The sequence below is a fragment of the Pogona vitticeps genome, chromosome 1 (genome assembly GCF_051106095.1).
Source record: "Pogona vitticeps strain Pit_001003342236 chromosome 1, PviZW2.1, whole genome shotgun sequence".
Taxonomy (NCBI): Eukaryota; Metazoa; Chordata; class Lepidosauria; order Squamata; family Agamidae; genus Pogona; species Pogona vitticeps.
Genome location: NC_135783.1, coordinates 300,130,258 through 300,152,091, shown reverse-complemented (window position 1 = coordinate 300,152,091; position 21,834 = coordinate 300,130,258). Strand labels below are relative to the sequence as shown.

The 21,834-nt window shown below is 39.1% G+C and overlaps 2 protein-coding genes across 3 annotated transcripts in view; one reads left to right on the top strand and one right to left on the bottom strand.

Annotated features, from left to right (window-relative positions):
* Positions 1 to 1,486, top strand: part of CAPN3 (calpain 3) — a 37,552-nt gene extending 36,066 nt beyond the window's left edge. Inside the window, exon 23 of the mRNA XM_072986228.2 lies at positions 698 to 1,486. Coding sequence (XP_072842329.1) covers positions 698 to 724 — 27 coding nt within the window. The 3' untranslated portion in view covers positions 725 to 1,486. The remainder of the gene's footprint in view (positions 1 to 697) is intronic.
* Positions 1,487 to 4,901: 3,415 nt separating this feature from the next.
* Positions 4,902 to 21,834, bottom strand: part of ZNF106 (zinc finger protein 106) — a 49,585-nt gene continuing 32,652 nt past the window's right edge. For both annotated transcript variants that reach the window (XM_020793709.3, XM_020793710.3), the window contains exons 13-22: positions 20,933 to 21,078; positions 19,471 to 19,605; positions 16,970 to 17,086; positions 16,074 to 16,265; positions 15,251 to 15,313; positions 13,958 to 14,077; positions 13,138 to 13,209; positions 11,737 to 11,808; positions 10,897 to 11,043; positions 4,902 to 9,077 (exon numbers count right to left, since the gene is read on the bottom strand). In XM_020793709.3, coding sequence (XP_020649368.3) covers positions 9,021 to 9,077; positions 10,897 to 11,043; positions 11,737 to 11,808; positions 13,138 to 13,209; positions 13,958 to 14,077; positions 15,251 to 15,313; positions 16,074 to 16,265; positions 16,970 to 17,086; positions 19,471 to 19,605; positions 20,933 to 21,078 — 1,121 coding nt within the window. In that variant the 3' untranslated portion in view covers positions 4,902 to 9,020. The remainder of the gene's footprint in view (positions 9,078 to 10,896; positions 11,044 to 11,736; positions 11,809 to 13,137; positions 13,210 to 13,957; positions 14,078 to 15,250; positions 15,314 to 16,073; positions 16,266 to 16,969; positions 17,087 to 19,470; positions 19,606 to 20,932; positions 21,079 to 21,834) is intronic.

Genomic DNA, 21,834 nt, shown 5'->3' with positions numbered 1-21,834 from the left:
CCGTCCCAACATTTGAGCTACAGTAGGATAGACATATATACAGTATGTGATTCATTAACTGCATGGATAATGGCATAACAAAACATAGAAGTTAAATCAGTTATGAACTTTTCTGCAGATTTGTAACAAGGACATTTAATGCTGCATACCTATAATGTACATAATAACATAGGAAGAAGAGTAATTGAACTCTATGGGATTTAACTACTGAGCAAAATCTATAGGATTGTATTGTAAATATGTGTCCAGGGTTATATACAAAAATGCATTTTGCTTACGCTCTCTTAATCCAGATGAGCCATCTTATAACAACCTGCTCTACTGTGGATATATTGGTTTTCAGGATTTAATGGATTTCCCATTCTTTTGATATATCCTTATCAATGAATGGAGGCTCTAATTGGCTTGTGTTCATGGCTACAGAGCTGGAGAGGGAGGATTCTGATTTAGTTAATGCAAGGCCATGTCATGTTGCAAATACGATACCATTTTATAACCTTGATGGTCTTTTTTAAAATATTGGCTTCTCCAAATATTGGAATGAAACTGAAGATAGTTAACAAATGAATCCCACTATGTTTAAAGAATTGGTTCCAGTAAAAACAGATGCAAATATACACTTAAGAGAACCATGTTTGTTCTGCATCTTACAGAAAGGAACTTGGGCCATTTTAATTCTTCTTTCCTCTCTTTTCAGTGGCTGCAGCTCACCATGTATGCCTGAAGGCAGGGATTCCTGTTTTCCTCTCAAAATAATACTCTGATTTTTGATACAAAGAAGCGGCCAACATTTACTATGAGAACAGGAGCCTCTCTTTTCCCTTTGACAGGAAACAAGCAACACCCATTTCTCTTTACCAGATAAACCACTCATTCAAGATCATTTACTGATAACTGACATCAGCAATACAGCATGTTCCCCATGCCAGATTGTCGAGTCTAGCATTGCACCAGCACTGTCTGTTAGTTCTACAGGATGTTTCCCCCATCTCCCATGAAGTGTTCCATACTGCCCTAAAGGTTTTGGAGATGTATGGCATGGATACTAGAGAGTAGAGTGTTTCAATCAGGAGAAAGCCTCCACTCAACCATCATCATCATCAAGTGCCATTAAGCCAATTCTGATTTCTGACAACTCTTTTCAGGGTTTTGCAGGCAGAGAATACTCAGATGTGGTTTACTATTTCCTTCTTCCAGGGGCGTAATAGAACTGTGCAGTTTGCCAAAGGCCACAAAGGCTGGCTCTGCCAGAAGGAAGCATAATGGGGAATTGAACTCCCAGCCTCTGGCTCCACAGCCAGATACCCTAAACCACTGAGCTGTCCAGCATGCTCCACTGAATCCTGGCCAATGGCAGTTCTTTATACCATTTGTGCAAACAATGCCTGTTGCTCTTTGTTTCCACGTAGTTCATTTGCATTGTCAGATCCTCAGGATACAGGAATATTGAGCAAGTTATGACTAATAAAAATATCTTCAGGTTACCCCAAAATGGATGTATTTAAGTGAATTCAATGTACATTCCTGAGCCACATTGATATTTGAAGATAAGATTTTCTTTAAAATCTGCAGCCATATTTATGCTGCAAGCTAGAACTATGAATCACTCATACTCAGTCTCTTGCTCTCAGAAAGAAGCCGAGGAAGAAAAATTAGTCTTTTCTCCTAACATCAGGTTTTCTCTGGGGGATATGTCCCACCATCTCATAAAAACACAACGATTTTGTGGCCATTTTTTTTTCTGGAAGAAATGACAAGCTGCTCAGGATTGCTGCAGTTCTTATGCAAAACGGCATCTTTGCTGGGCAGGATTAACCTGGAAAAGGCAGAAGAAATACCAAAGTACCCAAGGCTGTTATAATTCCTATCCAGAATCGCACTTTTCCTGCACAGGAATCATCTGGATAAGATAGAAGAAACATCAAGCTGCACATGATTGTTACCATCCTTGCAAAGTGGCACCTTTCCCACATAGGAATCACTGCAAAGGGCATTAAGCTGCACAGAATTTGGCAGGACCCTGCTTAGAACAGGGCGCAAAATACCTTAAAAAATTGGGTTTATGACTCAGAAGGAAAAGCCCCTAGTTACTTCGTTTGTTTGCAACGTTTCTACCCTGCCTTTCTTCTTAAGAAGAATTCAAGGCAGCTTAAAACATTTCAAAGACAATACTTAAAGCTAAAAGCAGTAAGTACACCAGTACTAGAAAGGATCAAATACTAGAGTAAAAGGTGGTAAAGAGAAGCAACACCAACACACATTCAAAGCAGTAAGGCACAAGAATCTATTTAAGAGCCCCACTCAGGCAGCCAGTCACTGAGGGAAAGCTTACCTGCTTGCAGAAGGGCAATGAAGTTGGGGCCACCCTGGCCTCCTGTGGAAAGGAGTTCCAAAGTCTGGGAGCAGCAACAGAGAAGGCCATCTCCTGTCCACTCACCAAACACACCTGTGAAGGTGGAGGGACTGAGAGAATAGCCTCTCCTGCTGATTTTAACGCCCAGGCAGGTTCATAATAACAGTGTCATCGAAGCGACCAACATGACTTTGACCCACCTCCGGGAGGCAGTGGAAGACAGGAGGGCTTGGCATGCTCTGGTCCATGGGGTCACAAAGAGTCGGGCACGACTAAACAAGCCCTTTAGATAGCTTGGCATTTTGGCATTTTTGTGTCTAAAGAAAACTAACTTTGGGGTCTTGGTACTCTTACAAGTAAAACTTTTCAAAGAAATCTGCATCTCCAAAATAAGCACATAAGTGTTGCTTTTTATAGGACCTTTTCATATGAAGGAAGACTAATGTACATGAGGGAAAAATTGTAAAAGGCTGTAATGCAGCAACGACATGTGATTTTTAGGTGTATTGTTTCTAGGTTAGAAAAAGAAAATATGTGCGGTGGTTTCAGTGTCATGTGGCCAAATGCCTTTTTCAGGAAAAAATATGTATTTTCTGCATCCTCAAGTGTACCACTAAAGCTGCTATAAGCTTCATGAATACCTATGGAGAAGAGTTAAGGTCAAATAATAGGGCATTGTACTGATAATGATTTAGGTAAACAGTTATGTGCAGGTATGCTTCCATGATGCCCATGGAATCTAGGAAACTGCCCTGCTGAAGAGCTTCCAGAATGAAGAATCTCCACCCTGAATGTTTCCTGACATTTCTCTACCTTTTTTCAAGTCCTAAATTGCCTGGAGACCCTGTTGTCTTTGCCACCATGAAAAATATGGAGTAACAGCTTAAGAATTTTTAAACAGATGACACTAATTCTATGAACCCCTATAGCTAGCAGCTGGGAAACAGTCAAGAGAATTTTGTGGTTTTTCCATATTCCTTGGTCTCAAAGATTGATTGTTCAAAATATTTTGAGGGGAATGTTGGCAAATTCTATCTTGTAACACCCAGACTGTATGCAGCACCAAATTGAACTGTGCAACAGGTATCCCGTGTACCTATATGTGCTGTAGTCTCCCCCCATCCTGCCCCTGACACCCCCTGAGGCAAGTCTGCATCACGAGGGGAAGCTGGGTTTTTTTTGTGTGTTTTGGCTTTGGTTAAGTAAATTTTGGTTTCATTTTGGTTAATTAAGCTCAAGTATTTTATGGGTTTTGTGGGGTTTTTTGTTTGTTTTTTGTTTTCTTTTGCACACAGGCCCAGGTCCTCTGTGTCGAAGGCAGGAGGGGGACAATAAACGTCTTCCTCCTTCTTCACCTCAGAATGTATGGGAGAAACAGAGACAGCCTGCTCTCAGTCCCTCCCCTCATCCAACCCATGCTGGTCTTGGAGACTGTAGGCACGGGGGGGGGGGAGTCTCAGATGGTTGTCCTGCAGGGGAAAGGGGTGTATTATTAAGAGCAATTTCTCTGCCCTCTCTCACTGAAAAGGTTTCTCCTGGTTACAAGAAGGGTCTAGAGGAGGGAATTCAGAAGGTACAGCTCATGGCTGAGAAATATAGTAAAAAGAGTAGGAATCATTGAAAAAAGATGAGGCGAGCTGAAGACAAGGTTGAAGTAAACCTATGTGAAGCAGAGGCAGAAACTGAAACTTAAAGATATCCTCATCTGCTACAGGAAAATAATTCCTTTTTAAAGGGCATGATCCAAACCAAACTTGGGAGCAGTTTAAAGAACTGTGAAGAAGATGCCTGAACACTTATTTAAGGAAATATCCTTGATACCTAAAATTTGCCATGCTTGTACCACATGATGGCTAGAAATATCTGGGAACAGAACATCCCTCAAAACAAATTGAAGTTTCATACATGAAATATTCCCTAACTGATTAACTATATTATGGCACTGGATCTAGCTAAACATTTTTTTAAATTGATTAATCACGCGCTGCAGCTTTAATTAACACACCCTTTAGTTCAGAGGTCTCCAACCCCCGGTCTGCAGCCAAGTGCCTGTCTGTGGCCTGAGCCAGACCGGGCCGCAGAGACAGACCTCTCCCACCCCACCCCCGCACACTCTTCCCCCCTGCACAGCTTGTTTGTGCCTGCACCCACGTGAGCACTATCCCACCCCTTCACACGTGCAAAAGTGCCCTCTGAGCCCCATGCCACCCTTTGCGCATGCGCACAAGCGTGCACGCTCGCACAAGCACAGGGAGGTGCCCTACATTCCCCAGCTGGTCTGCGGGGCTAAAAGGTTGGGGACCACTGCTTTAGTTCACAAGGCAGTTCCATGGTTTGCTTTGTTATGTATTCTTTGGTTCACATAGCAATGCATACTATTTACAAATCTAAGAATTTGAAATTTCCTACATACAACTGGAGAAAAATCATACTAAATCAACGGTCAGATAACTACTTCACTGCACCTTCTGCCAAGGTCAAATCAATAAATGAATTGGTAAACCTTTAAAAATACAAGGAGAGCAGAAGAATTAAAGCCACACCAGACTTCTCTTGGTATAAAGTAAATTTATTTTCTTGATTTTCTTTTTGTTTATTTAGTTCACAGCTTTGTAGTAAAAAGGAAAGACCAAGTCATTCGGTGCCTTTGGGTCACACATCTTTATGAGAAAAAGCCATACACATCACCCACATAAACAATGTAGGTTTAGGGGAAGCTGCCAGTAAAGCTTACTGTCTATGCATTTTATCTCAACCAGTATTTTTAGTCACATAAATCAGCTCTTGCCTGAAAGTGTACACAACCTGAGCCTTTCTTGTTACATCTACTAGCGGTAGTGTAATAGAGAAAAATTGAAAATTCATAGTTTTGTCTGCTGGTATGCCTTGAGGAAAGTAATCCTACCTGGAGGACCAGAAAAATCTAGGAAAGTCATCATTTAGGTCAAGCTAGCTCTTGGCTGGCCACTGTCTTCACATTTTTTTAAACTACATGCCACTGAATTTGTGAGTTCTCTCACACAACAAACTTGAATTATTATTTTTTTGAAATAACCATAAAGCCAGAACAAATTTCACATTCTCATTCACTATTAAAATTCAATCCAGCACCCTTAAGATAGAGGTCTTGCCATCAATATCTACTGGAACTGTGGCTTTGATGTCTTGATCCTTCAAGCCTAAGTACAGTATTTGTCTCAAAGGACAAAGAAAAGCTGGAGTTGTCACTGATACTCAGTCACCTTTAATGGCAAAAGAAGATGCAAACAGATGAACAACAGCAAAACTCCCTGAATTTTGATACACAAACCATTCCCCCACTGCACATCTCTTAGCACACACCAAACACTTACATTCACAAAATAAAAGAAATTGTATCAAATAAATGCCAATTGTGATGGAGAAGTATGTGCACTTCATAAACAGTCCATGAAAGCTTACTCATACATTAGCCAACATATAAAACTTAACACACTTCCCACAGAATTAAAGAACACACTCCACAAATCCTTCTAGCCACCTTATTTCTATCTCCTACTTTCAAGACAAAGTTTTCTCAAGACTTCAGCTTATTTGTGGAAAGATGCCAGAAACATTTGGAACCCTCATGAGCATGACAGAATGATGCTAACTTTTCGCAAACCAGCAATCAAAAAGCATGTCCTTTGTGGCACCAAGGTTTCTGGCAGAGTCCAGAGAAACATGCTCACATCCTCTCCAAAAGAGGCAGAAGAACAGAAAGCAGAACCTCATACCAAAGAATTCTTTTAAAAAAAAAACCCTGAAATATCTAAATAAAGGAATTATGCAGCTTGAGTAGAAGTTGCATTACTGCATACTGAAATAGCCCCCGCCCCCAAAACCTTGAGACCTATCTCTTATTTCCAGTCCAAACTTTTGTAGACTTATTGAATCAAATGCTGAATGGTGAGTCAACGCTTATGTAAATCCTACTTATTTAAGGACTTTACTATACTTTGGACTAACAACTAGATTCAGGAGTATATGAGAAAATAGGTATTTCTGAATATGTGACATGGCTTACAACAATTTTCTTCAAAGTCTCCAGTAAATGGAAACCTAATTGAACCAACCCTTGGAGGGATATGATCACAAATTATTGGTGAATCACTCTGAAGACAAATTATCCATGGCATCCCAAAATGGATCAAAGAAAAAAAAAACACATTTTCACAACCATCTTAAACAAATGCACACACATTTACACCTATTACAACAGCTAAGAACACAAGTAGGTAGTATGTCACATATCCTACTAGTGCTGTGAAAAAAATACTAATACATTCCTGCAAAGGAAGTCACAACCCTCTTCCACTGAAGCCTTAAAATAAGAACTTCGAGAGGATGCAGAATTTAAATCCAATCACTCATTAATCCTCAAGACTAATAAATCCTCAAGACTAATACGAACACTGCACTCCACGTATTTTTCTTACAACCACTCTGGCTTGGCACTTTTGTTTCAACTAAGGATGTTTTAAAAATTATTCCGTTTTTGTAAACACATCCACACACACTCACACACCCATTGCATGCTTAATTTTTTTTCTATGGACTGAACGCTCTAGAACTTCTTGATAAAGTACTGAGATGCCTCTTGAGGTGCTCACTTGGCAGTTTCTTTCAGCTTGTCTCACTCTGGAAAAAGTTGCCAAAGCATTGGTAAAACAAAACAAAATCCAGGTGCAGTTTAAATCCAGGTGCTACTCTCTAGATGTGCCCCCTCTTGGAGTAAAAGAATATTACCGATTAACTGTAAAATTCTTCACACCACAGAAGGAAAGAGTAAAAGAAGGACATAGTATCTAAAGAGTTAATATGTATTTTTTCCCAATTTTTCTGCCACCAAAATAACGGCTACACAGACCCAGATTTTTAGTCACAGCCAAAAAAAGGGGACAATCTTTCCCAAATAATTTTTTTCATATAAGCCCAAGATGCAGTCAAATGGGCAAGCATTCACAACGTTTACAAGTTCTTCAAGATAAGCAATAGCTTCCACCTTGCACCTAGCTGCTTCAAAACATATCTATAGGTGAACATTGCCTCCTGTTTGATTAAAACACCCTGGGCTCATTTAATACTTCCACTTCCTCAAAAATAACTTTATAGACATAGATAGGTTGCAAGGTTCTCAGTTTTCTTCATGAATAAGCCAGAAAAAGGCTGATGCAAGTAACAACAAGAACACCGGCTGAGATCTAAAACCACTGCGTGAACCGACTGGTGCACAGTGTTGCATCCAAACCTCTGAAACAGTGATGGACGTGTGTACACTATTTTCTTTTCCACACAAAATATTTCAGTTCTTTGTCCTATAGCTATTGTCTCAAAATTATATTTCTCAGGATGCTGTATCAATGGCCTTGTAGGCCCCTTCCAACTCTATGATTCTGCATGTCATTCTAAATGGTGGTACAACACCGACAAATGGTCCTCTCAGCTTCTGTTTGGGCTCTTTGGATGTTAGAAGTGCATGTTTTCCATCCAGCAAGCAGCATTTTCTTTTGCTGAGCAACGCTCAACAGAAGGTGATGGTATCTCAGAGACTGATGGCCACCAATAAGCTGGTTAAAAAGCACAGGGTTACAATGTGTCAGTTATGCAGAAGTGAGCATGCTCAATAACAGTAAAGGACTCCAAAGCTCTGCAATTTAAAATGTCACAATAGCTTGAATCTAGTACACAATTCCTCTGTAAGTTCCACTGATTCAATGGGCTTACTCTAGTTGTGACTTACTACATGATTTTAGCCAATGGGTCATAAACTCTCAGAATTATTGTTGCAATCCCCTTACTATGGCTAGACAGTGCTGGATATAAAGGTACCGAAACATATGCTTAAAAGCTGAAATTGTTATCCTCACAAGTCTGCAACAAGGTGCATGATAATTAAAAACTATTTTAAAAGTAACAGTAAATCTGTTTTAAGAAACAGACGCTAGGTTGTTGGTTAGGTGAGGCAGTATTTTAGTGATTATCACCAGATTCTTGGAGAGCTAAAATGCATAAAAAGTCAAGTATTAAGAGTGACTTACTGTGCCGATGGAGATAACTCACAGCACAAATGGAAGAACCAAACAAGACACAATCTGTTTACTCTAGTACTCCCCATTAAAATCTCGCATGACCAGAGAGATGATACAAATACATAATGAAAGGAAATGCAAAGTTCAATGCTTAGGTGGTATTTGCTACTGGAAGTTCTTTTTTTTTATTGTTGGAATTGTCTAAATCCCAAACTGTAAATTACCTGGGACATTCTGAATACAGCATCAAAATAGATGGACAAACAGAACAGTGTATATAGGCACGAGTGTGAGTACTAAATATTCCTCTGAGTAACTAATTTTAGACATGCACAATGTCTGTTTTTAACATGGAAAATAAAACAAAGCATTATTGTTTTTTTTCTTCTAACAAATTAAAACAATGTTTTGTTTGGTCTCAGTCTGTCCATCATTCCCTTTTCTACAGAGCTGCAACTAAGATGCTGTCTCTGTAGTAAAAAAAAAGCCACATCCTTTTTTTCACTCCATATATGAATATAGGAGGAGGGAAAAGGAGAAGACAAGAGGTGACAAGGCATGGAAAAGTTCCAGTATATAAAAAAAAGTACTTCCCAATATGGGAGGCAAAAAAATCTTCAGGAGTCAATCTTGCTATCATCCTCAGCATGTTTTTCAATATGTCCCACAGCATCCTAAACAGAGAAAGAAAAGAAAGCTTGTTTATTGGCTGAAATCTTATGGTGCAGATATACAAATGGTGTAACATTAGAAGTGAATTGCTTTAAGACATCTTCATAGGCATTATCTGTTGTATGCTGAGTTGTGTGACTCAGTATACAAATGATGTCTACATAGATTTCTTAACTTATGGCAATTTGTGTCTAAATGTTACGCCATTTATGTAACTGTGCAACAGAATTTCAGTCAGTTTTTTATGTCCTCATCAAAGATTAAAACACATCTGTGGATAATATTCCATAACAGTATTTAATGTGTTTCTGGTTGTTCTGTGTTCGCGACGAACAGTGTTTGCGACGAACAGATAGGTGGGGTATAATAGGAATAAATAAATAAATAAATAAATAAATAAATAAATAAATAAATAAATAAATAAATAAATAAATAAATAAATAAGACTCATTTCTTTCCATCTAATATAATTAGATTAATAAATGTTATGTATTTGAACCCAGCCTATGTTTACATGTCAGACCAAACTCATCAGTGGCTGAAAGACTGAGCTCTATGCCTGTTATCACTAAGTACCTCATTGTAGTCTGAAACTGGTGATGACAGAAGGCCAAAGAATATGTGTTATGCATACGTGGAGGTTTCTATTACTGGATGTGATCCATGGATCTGCTTCCTATTGTTAGTCCCAACTGGAACAGACACCCAAAATCCATGGACTTACTTTTGATCAACTGAACAAACGTAGTTTTACTTTTGAGCAACTGCTTCAATGGGTTTACTCTAGTTGGAACTGGCAATTAGCTTTAAGCTGCAATAACTGTGCAACTGGGCCCTAATTGAAAGAATTGTTCACTCTTGCCGATGGCTTTCCATCCTTTATCCTACTGGATGAAACAGAGAAGAAGACAGTTTTGCCAGTTCCTTCTCCCCACTTCTCATGTTCTCTTAAAATTCTCTGTATAAAATATTTTGCAAGAATCTGCAGCAAGAAGGATGCTACCTCCCTTTTCTTTCAATAGCAGGAACAAAATCTGGACCAAAAACACTACTAAGGCCTCTTTCAGGATCATCCACACCAGATAAACCATGTGAATTTGTTGGCACCAACTCAAAGAATTCAGCATACCAGGAAGACTAAAAACGTATGGGCTTGTAATTAGATCATGTGTACATTTTGACAATCCTTATGAATTATATTCTAGCAATTCTCTATACTTTTCTAAACAATGAGATTATTGGAAAGTCTGACAAACATTGCAACAGAATACTCAGAAGGCTTAAAACTTCAAACATTAAACCGTTATGAACTATTTTTTTGTTCTCATGACTGACTGGATTTTGTTTATATCCAATGTTCTTTGTGAAAAGTTTTAAAGCTATCCTTTTATCGCTCCATGTCATATTTTAAAACACGCCAACCTCCAACGGTTGCACCAACCCATCTCTGTACATTGGAAAGCTATATTGTACACCCCTTCATCTATAAACATTCTTAATTATATCTGAAAAATCCTCCTTGCATCTTCTAATACTTCCTCCAATTAAACAATATCTAAACACATGGGGGCTTAGCCCCCCCCGGACTCTGAACATGGCAAGATTGCTCCATGCTCCCTGGAGGGCGTAAGGGAAATGTTTTGGCCAGTTTTCCTCCTTATGGATAGAATGTGTTGCATCCTGCGGCCCACAAGAAACCTACCCAGAGGCCACAGAATTACATTGTTACATTATGCACTGGTGCTTTTAACATATTTGATTGTCTAATTCCCCTTCACAGTCAGTAAGATTGTTACTTTCTAGTTACATTTTTTTACTTGCCTGCTTGGAACTTTTTCGGGAGGTGAAGAAAGCATCACAGTTCTTCCAGCGACACTTCAAAGTCTGAAAATTTGGGTTTGTGTGATCATTTAACAAATGCTGTTTCAGGTGGTCCATGACTCCAAATATCAGAGAGCATCCATGCCACTGTTAAGAAACATTTAAGAAAGACAGGTGGAACGACAACAACAGAAAAGCTATAGTAAGATATGCACTTCTCTGCCAAATGTTTCCAAGTTATCCTATTATTTTCCCATTTAACATTTCACTCCATCATGTAAAAGCAGCAAAAGGAAATCACAGTGAGCCCAATCTGATTTCCAAGCTACACAGCTTGGCTCCAGGATAGCTGAAGGACTGTATCACTCCACATGATTTTTAAGATCTTCCATAGAAGCCATACTTTCAGTTCCATACCGATATATTTATAACTAAGAGGCATAGGTCACATATAGACACTAAACATGCTCACAAGCAAACAACATTTTGACTTATAATTTAGTATGCTTGTACTGGGGAGGGATGCTTAAAAAGAAGACATTCTAGACTTATACATGTATATTGCTAAATGAAAGTAGACACATGTATATCATTAAACAAGGCATGGGAAAACCAGGTAGGATGAGTGGACAGTTCTTCGGGAGAGGTATGGACAGTATTTTAATATGCTTCTATTTGATTTTTGGGGTGGTTTTCTATGGTTTGTTATTCCTTAATCATGATTTTACTGTTAATACCCTTGTGTTTATCGATGAAAAGACAAAGTATAAATGTAACAGATTAGAAAACCAAAGAAAGAAGACTTAATTGTGAGTAGTAAAAATGCTTTGTTTTTTTTACCCAGCAACGATAATTCTGCATCAAGTTCAGCCGTACAGCTTGAATACTTCCATCATAGCAACCAGTGTAGATCTGGGGAAAAAGTGGGGGAGAGAAATGGATGAAAAATAATAATAATAGAAAAGGCTTCAAGCCACATCCCTGCATCATCTGTCACTCCCCTATACCATCTGTTTACAATGGTAAGGTAAGAGAAACAGAAGGTGGACACTAAACTAGGGAAAAACCTTTGCAGTTTCAATAATCTATGAATGTAAGTGTTTTAATAGTTCTTTTAAAAAATCTTTCTAACTATAACAATCAGCCTGTTATTATCACTCTCAATTCCTGAACTTGTAAATGTTAAATGTGAGCTCAAAAACAAAATATTTTACTGTGGTGGTGGAAGGGAAAATGTAGGTATCACAAATTTATGCAACTCCTACAATGCACTTGCTGAAAAAAAATTCAGTTGCAACTAAACTAACTGAAGCACAACTCAAACGTCTATAAGTGCACAGATGACATTAGACCAAAATCTGTAAGTCAGATCCTAGTGCATTCCAAGTTTAACGCTGAAAATGAGAAAAGGGTATGTGTTTATAAAGAAAATGAACCACAACCTGTTTCCATGCCTGTGGTCTTCCATCTTTCCATGTTGAACATGGATGTATGGGGGGGGGGCTTCTACTGCACTTACTTTTCTCTATGTGAGAAAACCAAGAGAAACCAAGATTCCCTACTATAGAAAGACTTTTGCCTGGATCCCACTTAAATCAGAGCAAAGGGCTCCTTCAGACCTTTCTCCCCAACATGGGGAGATAGGGTACTCTCTATGTCTCCCAAATAAGCAGGCTAAATACCTGCATGGGGGTCACAGACACACTGCACATAATGTGCTTCTGTGTTTGCACCAGGACAGTCGAGGCGTTCCAAGGGTATTTCTCATCCTTCTGCAAGACTCCCACAGAAAGGGGGAAACTCAGACTTTTTTCCTCTCAGTCCCCACTCTCTCTTGTTTAAAGGGTAGTGTGAGAAGCATTAGGAGAGATGCTGCCAGCACAGAGTACCGGGCTCATACTCTGACTTGGTAGCTTGCTTTATTCCCCAAACACAGCTAATGGTGCACCCCTATGGTCCTTCTGGTGCCAGCCCCAACCGATGTGCCACCCATCTGAGAAACTTTTGATCTTTGGGTCTGTTTTTTTTTGGGGGGGTGGCAATTAGAGAAGCAGGAAGGCCTTGACATTTCACAGTCAACAGTACCAATCCAGTGAAAGATGGTGTGTTCTTCCCACCAGAAGGAACCAAGCATGTAGTGATCTGCACAGCTCCACAAAGCAAAATGTAGGTGTTATCTTCTACAGGGTATCCACAACCACTGAAGAAGCACCCCTAGGTTGATGAAAAATGGTCTCTTACCATGCTCTTATGAATGGTCATGCACATAATCATATCCGTATGTCCTCCATAGACTTGCAGACGATCATGGGACTTGCAGCGGATAGGGGAAACAAAGGGGAAAGGTCAGTCATTTTGTAAATTGAGAATCCTGCATGTAATTAAACATCTGCCCACACAACTAAGACGCATGGTCATTAATAATAAACCTCCCCTTCCAAGGAAGAGCCATGCTGCCTAATTCTGATTCAGCTTTTAAAATCTCATCCGCTTCCTGCCACACAAGCTTGAACTACAGTAGACTCCCTCTGGAAAAGGAGTTGAATAATAAAAGACATTTAAGTATCTGGATCAGGGGTTCCCAACTTCTTGTCTTTCAGATCTTTTAAACCTCAGTTTGTAGAAGCCCAGCAGTCAAAGATCCAGGAAGTTGAAGCCCAAAAACTTGAAGGGCTAAAGCTTGAGAACCTCTGAGCTAGATGACCTCACAAGCCTCACATAACCCAAACCAAAGAATAAATATACATCTGCCACAGGACAATAGTATAACTTCACTATAGCCTTAGCCAGCAGACAGAAACAGGTTATCTAACAGCTATTCCATGAAGACCATTAGTCATTGAAGTCTGTGAAACTCCCGCAAGGCTTCTTACTTCTTTTAACCCAATGTGGAATGAGAAGGATTCTACCTTCAACATTTGAACACACAAACATCCCTTGGATTCATGCATAAAAGCTCAAATTCCATGCCATACAAAAGGAAAGATGCTGCTGTTTTTACAACAGTTACGAGGTGTCACTGAAAGTGAACAAAGTTTGAATAAGGGATTATTTATTTTACCTGCAGCTCATAAACACGGACACATTTGTCCAAGCAAGCTGTTACCATCACTTTTCCTAGAATGTTCACAACTGTTACGGCATGGTTGTGCCCTTTGTAAATGCGCACCAGCTCACCAGTCTGCAACAAATAAGCATAAATTAGTTGTTCCTGCACTTCTAAGGTCTCCCTAAAATGTTTTATGAAAATTCAGTGAAAACTGGAAATTCCCCCTTAAAACAAACAGGGAAAGCGTATTTTAAAGGGTCTTCATGGTGTACTACCAACATTTGATGGAAAAGTGCAAATATCTCTTTGAAACAAGCATTTCCTGCCTGTTTTGACTCGGCATTTCTGGTTTGCTGATGAATTTGGGTAACCTGCTGGGGAGCAGACCAGTGGTAGATTTGAGGGGGGGGGGGAGACAGAGACACCTTACCACCTCTGGCACAAATATATAAGCACATTTTTTTTAAAAAATTAAAGATTCTTTACAAGCAGATTGAATTTAAAGTAGATATACAAACATATCTTTCTTCCACCCTGTTTCTCCAAAAAGAAGACCTCACCTGAAAATAAGCCCTAGTAGGATTTTTCAGGATGCTTGAAATATAAGCCCTACTCCAAAAATAAGCCCCAATTAAGTGAAACCCTGGCCTCCACCATTGTGCAGCAACCAGAAGATGACATGGCTTTAAAATAAAACATCCTCTTCAAATAAGTCCTAATACATTTTTGGAGCAAAAATTAATATAAAACCCTGTCTTATTTTCCGGGAAACACAGTATTAAAACAGGGTTTTCAAGGTATGTGTGATGCACAAAGAGTGGTTTATGAATTCTAATATTCGATCAGTTTCCATGGTTGAGCAGAGATTTGAAATCAGGGTTCTTGAATCTTAGTCTGACATACTTGTCCACTGCACCACACTGGCTCAGCATCAATCTAGCATTAACTTAGCAAAGGAGAAAATACAATGCTTGTAGACTCTATGGTTGCAGATATCTTATAATATCCTATCTGGAGGAATTGTAGCAATCTCCACATCCTTTCCTAATGGATCAGCTTTATGTGTATTTACTGATCAGGAATCTGTCTAAAACATCAAATCTAGCACAAGAGGCTGCCCTGATAGCTCAACTTAGTACTAATTTAGAATATCTTCAGAAGTGCTTAAAGTACTGGATTTATCACAACTTTAATTCTATTTTAAAGTAATGCTTTCAATGGAAGTAGGAAAGCCTTAAGAATCTCCTATTTTATCGTACCAAATGCAATGGTATCTTCTCAATTTCAAACTTGTCAGCAACTTACATGTATGTTGTGGGCATGGACAGACTGGTCACTGGAACCACTGAACACCAAGTCATTCACAACCTTGGAAAAGACAACCAAACATCCAGGTTATCCTCCACATTTCAACAGGAAATGCTGCCTTCCTTCCACCCATTCCTTCCATCTTTCACATTTAAGGGCTCCTGTGACAATCCAACCTAATACATTCTGGTCTGCACATGCACAAAGCCCTAGCAAGGCAGCTTGAACACTATTTGGGAGAAAACAATTAAGTTCTACTTCCAAACGTTTGTCCCTACTGAACAGGGTTGAGGATGATGCTGACAATGGACACAGAGATCCTACAAGGTGAAGGAGGCTTGGGAGGCAAGGTGAGGCGAGATGTCAGGAAAACAACCAAGCTGAAATTTGAGGCAGAATTAAGTACATGGAAATAATGGAGCAGGTAGCTAGAGTTGGGTGTTGTCCACATGCAAACAGTACTGAAAGTCACGGGAGCTAAGGAGCAAATCCAGAGACAATGTACAGAGAGAGAAGAGCCTAACAGAGAGAAAAGAGAGAGTGAAAGCAGAGAAAATCCCCCATCTAACTCCTGATGTCCAGACAGGATTGGGCCAGATTCCTGCTGTAAACCTTGAAGAAAGCTATTGCCATCCAATGCAGATACAGTTAGATGAACCAACATTATAAAGCATTTTATGTGCTTAAACCCAAACAAGACCACATGCAAGGGAAGGTTTTTTTTGTTTTGTTTACACAGTTTAAACAGTACTAAGAGGTGGGGAGAAAAACACAAAGAGGATGTATGTCCATCAGAAGTCATTCATTTCAAGTGACTCACCTTCATACAGAGTACAGTTTTGCTGTGACCCTCCAAGGTTCGAAGTAAGAGTCCATTTCGGGAATCTCGCACGCTGATCGTACAATCATAGGATCCCACAATCAGCAACCTCCGTGCCCCTTCCCGGGCTGTGGCAAGACAGCTGATTGCCCGAGGAGTGTGGCACTCAAAGGTGTCTAGTTGCTTGCAATTCTTGGGAGAGGGGAGGGGAGACACAAGAAGCCATTTTTAACTATCCACATGATTTTTCTAATTCCAACTTCATGTCAAAAAAGCATTATCCACACTGTTTTTGTTATTCTTGTTATTCAAGCAAATATGGTTCAAGCTACTTATATGCCAGTCCAGTTCTGACAAATTTCAAATATCAACTTAAGAAAACACGTTTTTGAAAAAGGACATCAATTTTGTTTTGAATATTTCCATCCAAGGTGCTATTATGAATTATTCAGCATAGCTCTTCCCGCACTTCAAGAGCTATCAGTGGTAAATACAGAGTATTTAAACAGTTTACACTTAAGAAAAAGGTGAACCTTCAAGAAACTGGCTTTCCTTAAATAGGCAACTGGCTCGTTCCACAGATTATATTCTTAGCAACAGCTTGCGATAATGCATGTTTGTGCCGGAAAGTACCTGCCTGGTGACAAGAAGCATTTCCAAGAGTTTGGAAAAGTTACTTCACCTGGTGAAATTCTGGGAGTTAATATGTCAAAAAAATAACTTTTCCAAGCTCTGGTTCTCTCCTTGGTATGTGAAGCCACAAAATCTGGAGGAAAAAAGTTCAAATTAAACATTCTATTTGCCCTTTCAGATTCGCTTCCAAGCAAGCAGCTATCTTCTGAGGATTAGCCAGCTGTACAACCCCTGTACCGGCTCTACACATCTTGAATACTGACCTTCATGCTGAATGTGACAACATTGCCATTAGCAAGTCCCGCAAAAAGAATCTTCCATCTACTGTGCAGGCAGAGCACACGGTCATCCAATTTAAATTGATCCACAAGTTCCCTAGTCTGTTAAAAGGAAAACAATAGTTAATAATCAAATTTTGGTCAGTGAGGATGGAAAAAAAAGTGACAGCTAGCTTAGTTTATAAATTCAATAAACTGTGCAAGGCTCTTGTAGGCTGGGAAAGGTAGACTGTTATAACGCACGCCTACAGGCTCTCCCTGACCATTAGAGAATAGTAAACAAATCAAATACAGTGGTGCCCTGCATGATGACGATAATCTGTCCCACTGAAATCGCTGTTTAGCGAAATCGTCGCCATGCAAAATCCGTTTCCCCATTGGAATGCATTGAAACCCGTTTAATGTGTTCCAATGGGGAAAATACCTCGTCGTCCAGCAAAGATCGCCCATAGGGAAGCCATTTTGCGAGTGCTGATCAGCTGTAAAAATGGCTGTCCTGTGAAGCATGGGTCCGGAAAACACAGGGCAGCCATTTTGCGAAGCCGACAATCAGCTGTAGAAATCGTCGTTTTGCAAACAAACGGTTTGTGAAGCACGGATCAAATCGTCGTTAAGTGAAAATCGCCCACTGGAATGACTGTTTTGCGAATCTCTATAGCGATCGCAAAAAGTCATCGTTATGCGGATTTGTCGTTTAGCGGGGTGGTCGTCTTGCGAGGTACCACTGTACCTCATTCTAAACCGGAATTTTCTATTTTTTAAAAACATTTGGAAGTTTTTTTAGACTATCACATCTAATTCATTAGAGCATATACTTTTCAAAGCCACAATGGCATTGTTCAATGTTTTAAAACCCATGTGTAGTCCACAAGATAACTTGCTCCCTCCCATTACTTTCCTTGTATGAAATTGGCCTCTGAAGAGGAAGTTGTCCTGTGTCCATGGAGGCTTTACACGTAAGACAGGACACAGGGGAAAAAACACCAGGTTCTGGCTTCCATCTAGAGTTTCCATGGACATGGGAGCCTCTCCTCTTCAGGCTGTGACATTTACATGAGAAAACAATGGCAGAATAGGGTGGGGCAGCCCACTCTTTTTGTCTGGAATATATACACTTAAAAAAAAAATTCGATTGGGTAAGGAAAAATTATAGGGAAGGGGATTTGGAACAGGGTACTGGGGTAAATATAAAATTTACAGAATGGGATAGAGAACAATAAGTATCATTATTACTTTTGCCGACATGTTTTTTTACTAAGCTTACTTCACAATAATCTTGCCAATTTTTTTCTAAGCCTTTAAGAACTACAATTATGTCTTATATCTTCTTTCTTATAATTTTATCCCATTCATGTTCTCATCTCTCATGCAATTATACAAAGGTTCCCACTTTTTTCTAGCCTCAACAATTTCCTTGTCTTTTAATACTTCAGTTAAAATACCCATCTCTGCTTCTTTTAAAAAAAATTCTATTAACTGATGGCTGTTGTAGATTTTTAGGCTCTTTGGCTGTGTTCTGAAGGTTGTTCTTCCTAACATTTCACCAGTCTCTGTGGCCGGCATCTTCAGAGGATAGGAGTCAGAACTCTGAGTTCTGACTCCTGTCCTCTGAAGATGCCGGCCACAGAGACTGGTGAAACGTCAGGAAGAACAACCTTCAGAACATGGCCAAAGAGCCCAAAAAACCCACAACAACCATCAGATCCCAGCCGTGAAAGCCTTCGAGAATACATTTTTATATGAACTCCTGGATTGTTGGAGTCTCCTCTTTTTTCCAGTATTTGGCATATAAAATTCTTGCTGCTGTTGTTACATGTATGATCAAATATCTTTTTTCTTTTTCTATCAAATCTGGTATTATATTCAACAAAAACAGTTCAGGTTCTTATAAATTTATAAAGGACAACATTTTTGTAAAAACTCATGGACTAGTTTCCAAAAGCTCTTGGCTTCCCTACAAGTCCACCACATATGATAAAAACTACCTTCTTTTACTTTACAATTCCAACTTTGTTAGATGTACTTTGATATATTTTCAATCATTTTTCAGGTGTTAGAATATATACACTTTTTCAACACCTGAAAAGGGCTGATGTTTCCTTGGCTTCTGTAGAGAAACCAGCCAATTGAATGCCATTCACAGTACTGCCACTTTAAATAGCAATAGTAAACTAGAGGGAATGTTCTTTAAAAATCATACCCTTTGGTCTAAGTTTTGAGAAGGCTTTTATACACCATAGCAAAACACTATCTTAAAAGTAGCATTATGTTCCTGAAGGGCCAATTTTTTTATTCTGCCAATCTGTCTCAGTGCTACAGCTTCCAATGACAGGATGAAAATTAAAGATGCAACTCATTTTTAATTTATTTGTAATATTAACTGTTCCTGCAAAATAGAAAAAACAGCTAAACTAGAAGTGGGAATATTATTTTCTTTAAGAACATGCACATGCTCAAACAGGTTTTGACACTGCATCTATAATTACCTTGATGTTATAACAATTTATAGTGTGGTCACTGGAGCCCGAATAGAGTACTGCATTCTTCCCTGATATCTGAGTCACCAGGAGGCAGTTCACCTTTGAGGTGTGCCCTTCAAAGATGCCGACACACTTCCTGTTCTGTGAGAGGCAGAATGAAGCATTATCAGAGTTATTTGCTCATATGAAGTCAGATCACAACCTGAGACACATCCAAGCACTGTAGCCCTCTCACCTGAAATCACCTGCTTCCTGCTTGTGTGGATTTAGGGTAACCAAGATAGAGCCCCTCATAACTGTCTGCACAAACTACACTTCTGAGATGTTTTCCCTGTCTGCATCCTTAAAAATGCAAGCTTTTGTAACATGTGGATACTGTTACATAAACCGTTATCTTTCCAAAGTTGGAGTACAAGGCATGCTCGCTAGGCTGCCCTTTATTCTCACATATAATAAAGATACACATTACTGTTCTAGTCACTAGGAATCTGTAATGGTCCAGATGTTGTGGGACTGCAAGTCACGTGAGCCTCAGTCAACATGGTGAATGGTTTAAAATGATAGGAATTGACATCTCATATCATCTGAGGAACCAAAGTTCTGTTGTTAGCTTTAACCTATTTAGTGGCAGCATCATAACTGTCCTCTGAGAAAGAATGTTCTTATAGTATTGAAAATGAAAAAAATTCCACTGTTACATTACTCCTACTGTATGCATCAGATGGACTGCAGCGGAGAGGGCTTAATTCATTCCTTTCACGTACAATGAAAGGAAGTGATTTGGGCAACTCTGATGCCCAAATCAATACTTGTGGTGGGCTGGGGAAGAGTCCCATCTGGGTATTACAGCTGGAAACAAAGTAAGTGGGCCTTTCTTACTAAATTTGAAGTCTAACACTCTAGACTGTAACTCTGAAGGCAAGGACTTTTATGCTACATATCTTACAAAGTTTTCTGGGAAAGTATTTTTTTAAAATAAGCACATTTGTATCAGAGTTAGGAACAAGCAACTTCTTCGCACAAATTTCTCTTAAGATAGAACTGAAATGTTCTCCATGCTTCTGGCTAGAAAGTCATACTGCCCACCGAACCACATTCACTGTTTTGTTTCTCATTCACTGTTTTGTCCTCTGTCCTATGAAAGAAGCTAGGCAGTGTTCTTCATGTGCCATTGAATATTGTGCAAAACTTCTAGTCATTCAATAGTAAAACACAATTTTAACTCAGAACGTGTCCTAAATTTGAGCAAAGCCTGAATTCTAATTCCAATAATCCTTTAGTGTATTGTAGTTCTGATGTGTCCTGAAGATTCTGACAGGTTTCACTTCTACTCCGGTCTAGTTATATTTATCTGCCTTACACCAGAGTAATATCTCAGTGGTTTTAGTAGTTGCTTGGTACTTCCTGCAACTTTATGTTGGAACATGGGCTTCAGAATTTAACACAGACTCTCCACAAATCTACTTACCACTAAGTTATATGCACGGATAGTTTTGTCTGCTGAGCACGTGTACAATAAGTTGCCAAAAATCTGAATGGCATTCACTGAGGCCGAATGTCCTTCAAAGACCCCTTCGCTAGGTTCCTCATCTTCACCTGGCTCAGAAGAGACTTCTGTGAAACACAATCACCACAGCCTGTGTTTAACTAAACATCCTGTTTGCAATCTCATAAGAAATTAAAGCAAGCCAACATATCCAGGCCAAACTACCAGGTGTGGGCTAAGGCAAGTTCTTCTTGCTGTACTAAAGAACAAAAGTGTAATGGTTGTCAACCCTTGACTGAAGAAATAAGGAACTGCTCTCCTTTCACTGGCAGACCCTTCAGCAATTAATAGCCTCAAATCTCACAATTTCAGCTGATGGCCAGATTTTCTCTCTTTTTTAGGTAAACTGATATCAGTATTTTAATCAACAGATTTCCAAGTGTTTGAATTTTAGTTGTATTTTTTTAAAAAAACAATGGTTTAAATTCTATTTCAATATCTGTAATTTTATTATGTTTTAAGTTTGTGTTGTTTTTTAAAGTGTATTACAAGCTATCTTCTGTCCTAGATCTGAGAGAAAAAAACTGTTTATGACTAAAATAAATGAACAATATAAAACAAGAAATAAATTGACATTCTGGGTAGAAAAATGTCACAATATTAAATGAACTAGGAGGAATACTTTTTTGATTTATCAGCACATTAGGAATGCATTATGAATCCTTTATCAAGTAGTTACAAAAAAAAAGAAAGTCATGTGGTCCTTGCACAATACAAATGCAAGAGCAGGCAATACCTTTATTAGATCGCTAAAAAATGAAAATGGTTTGTGAACCTTCATGAATCAAGTCCACTTCCTCAGGCCATGCACTAACATCTAGTGT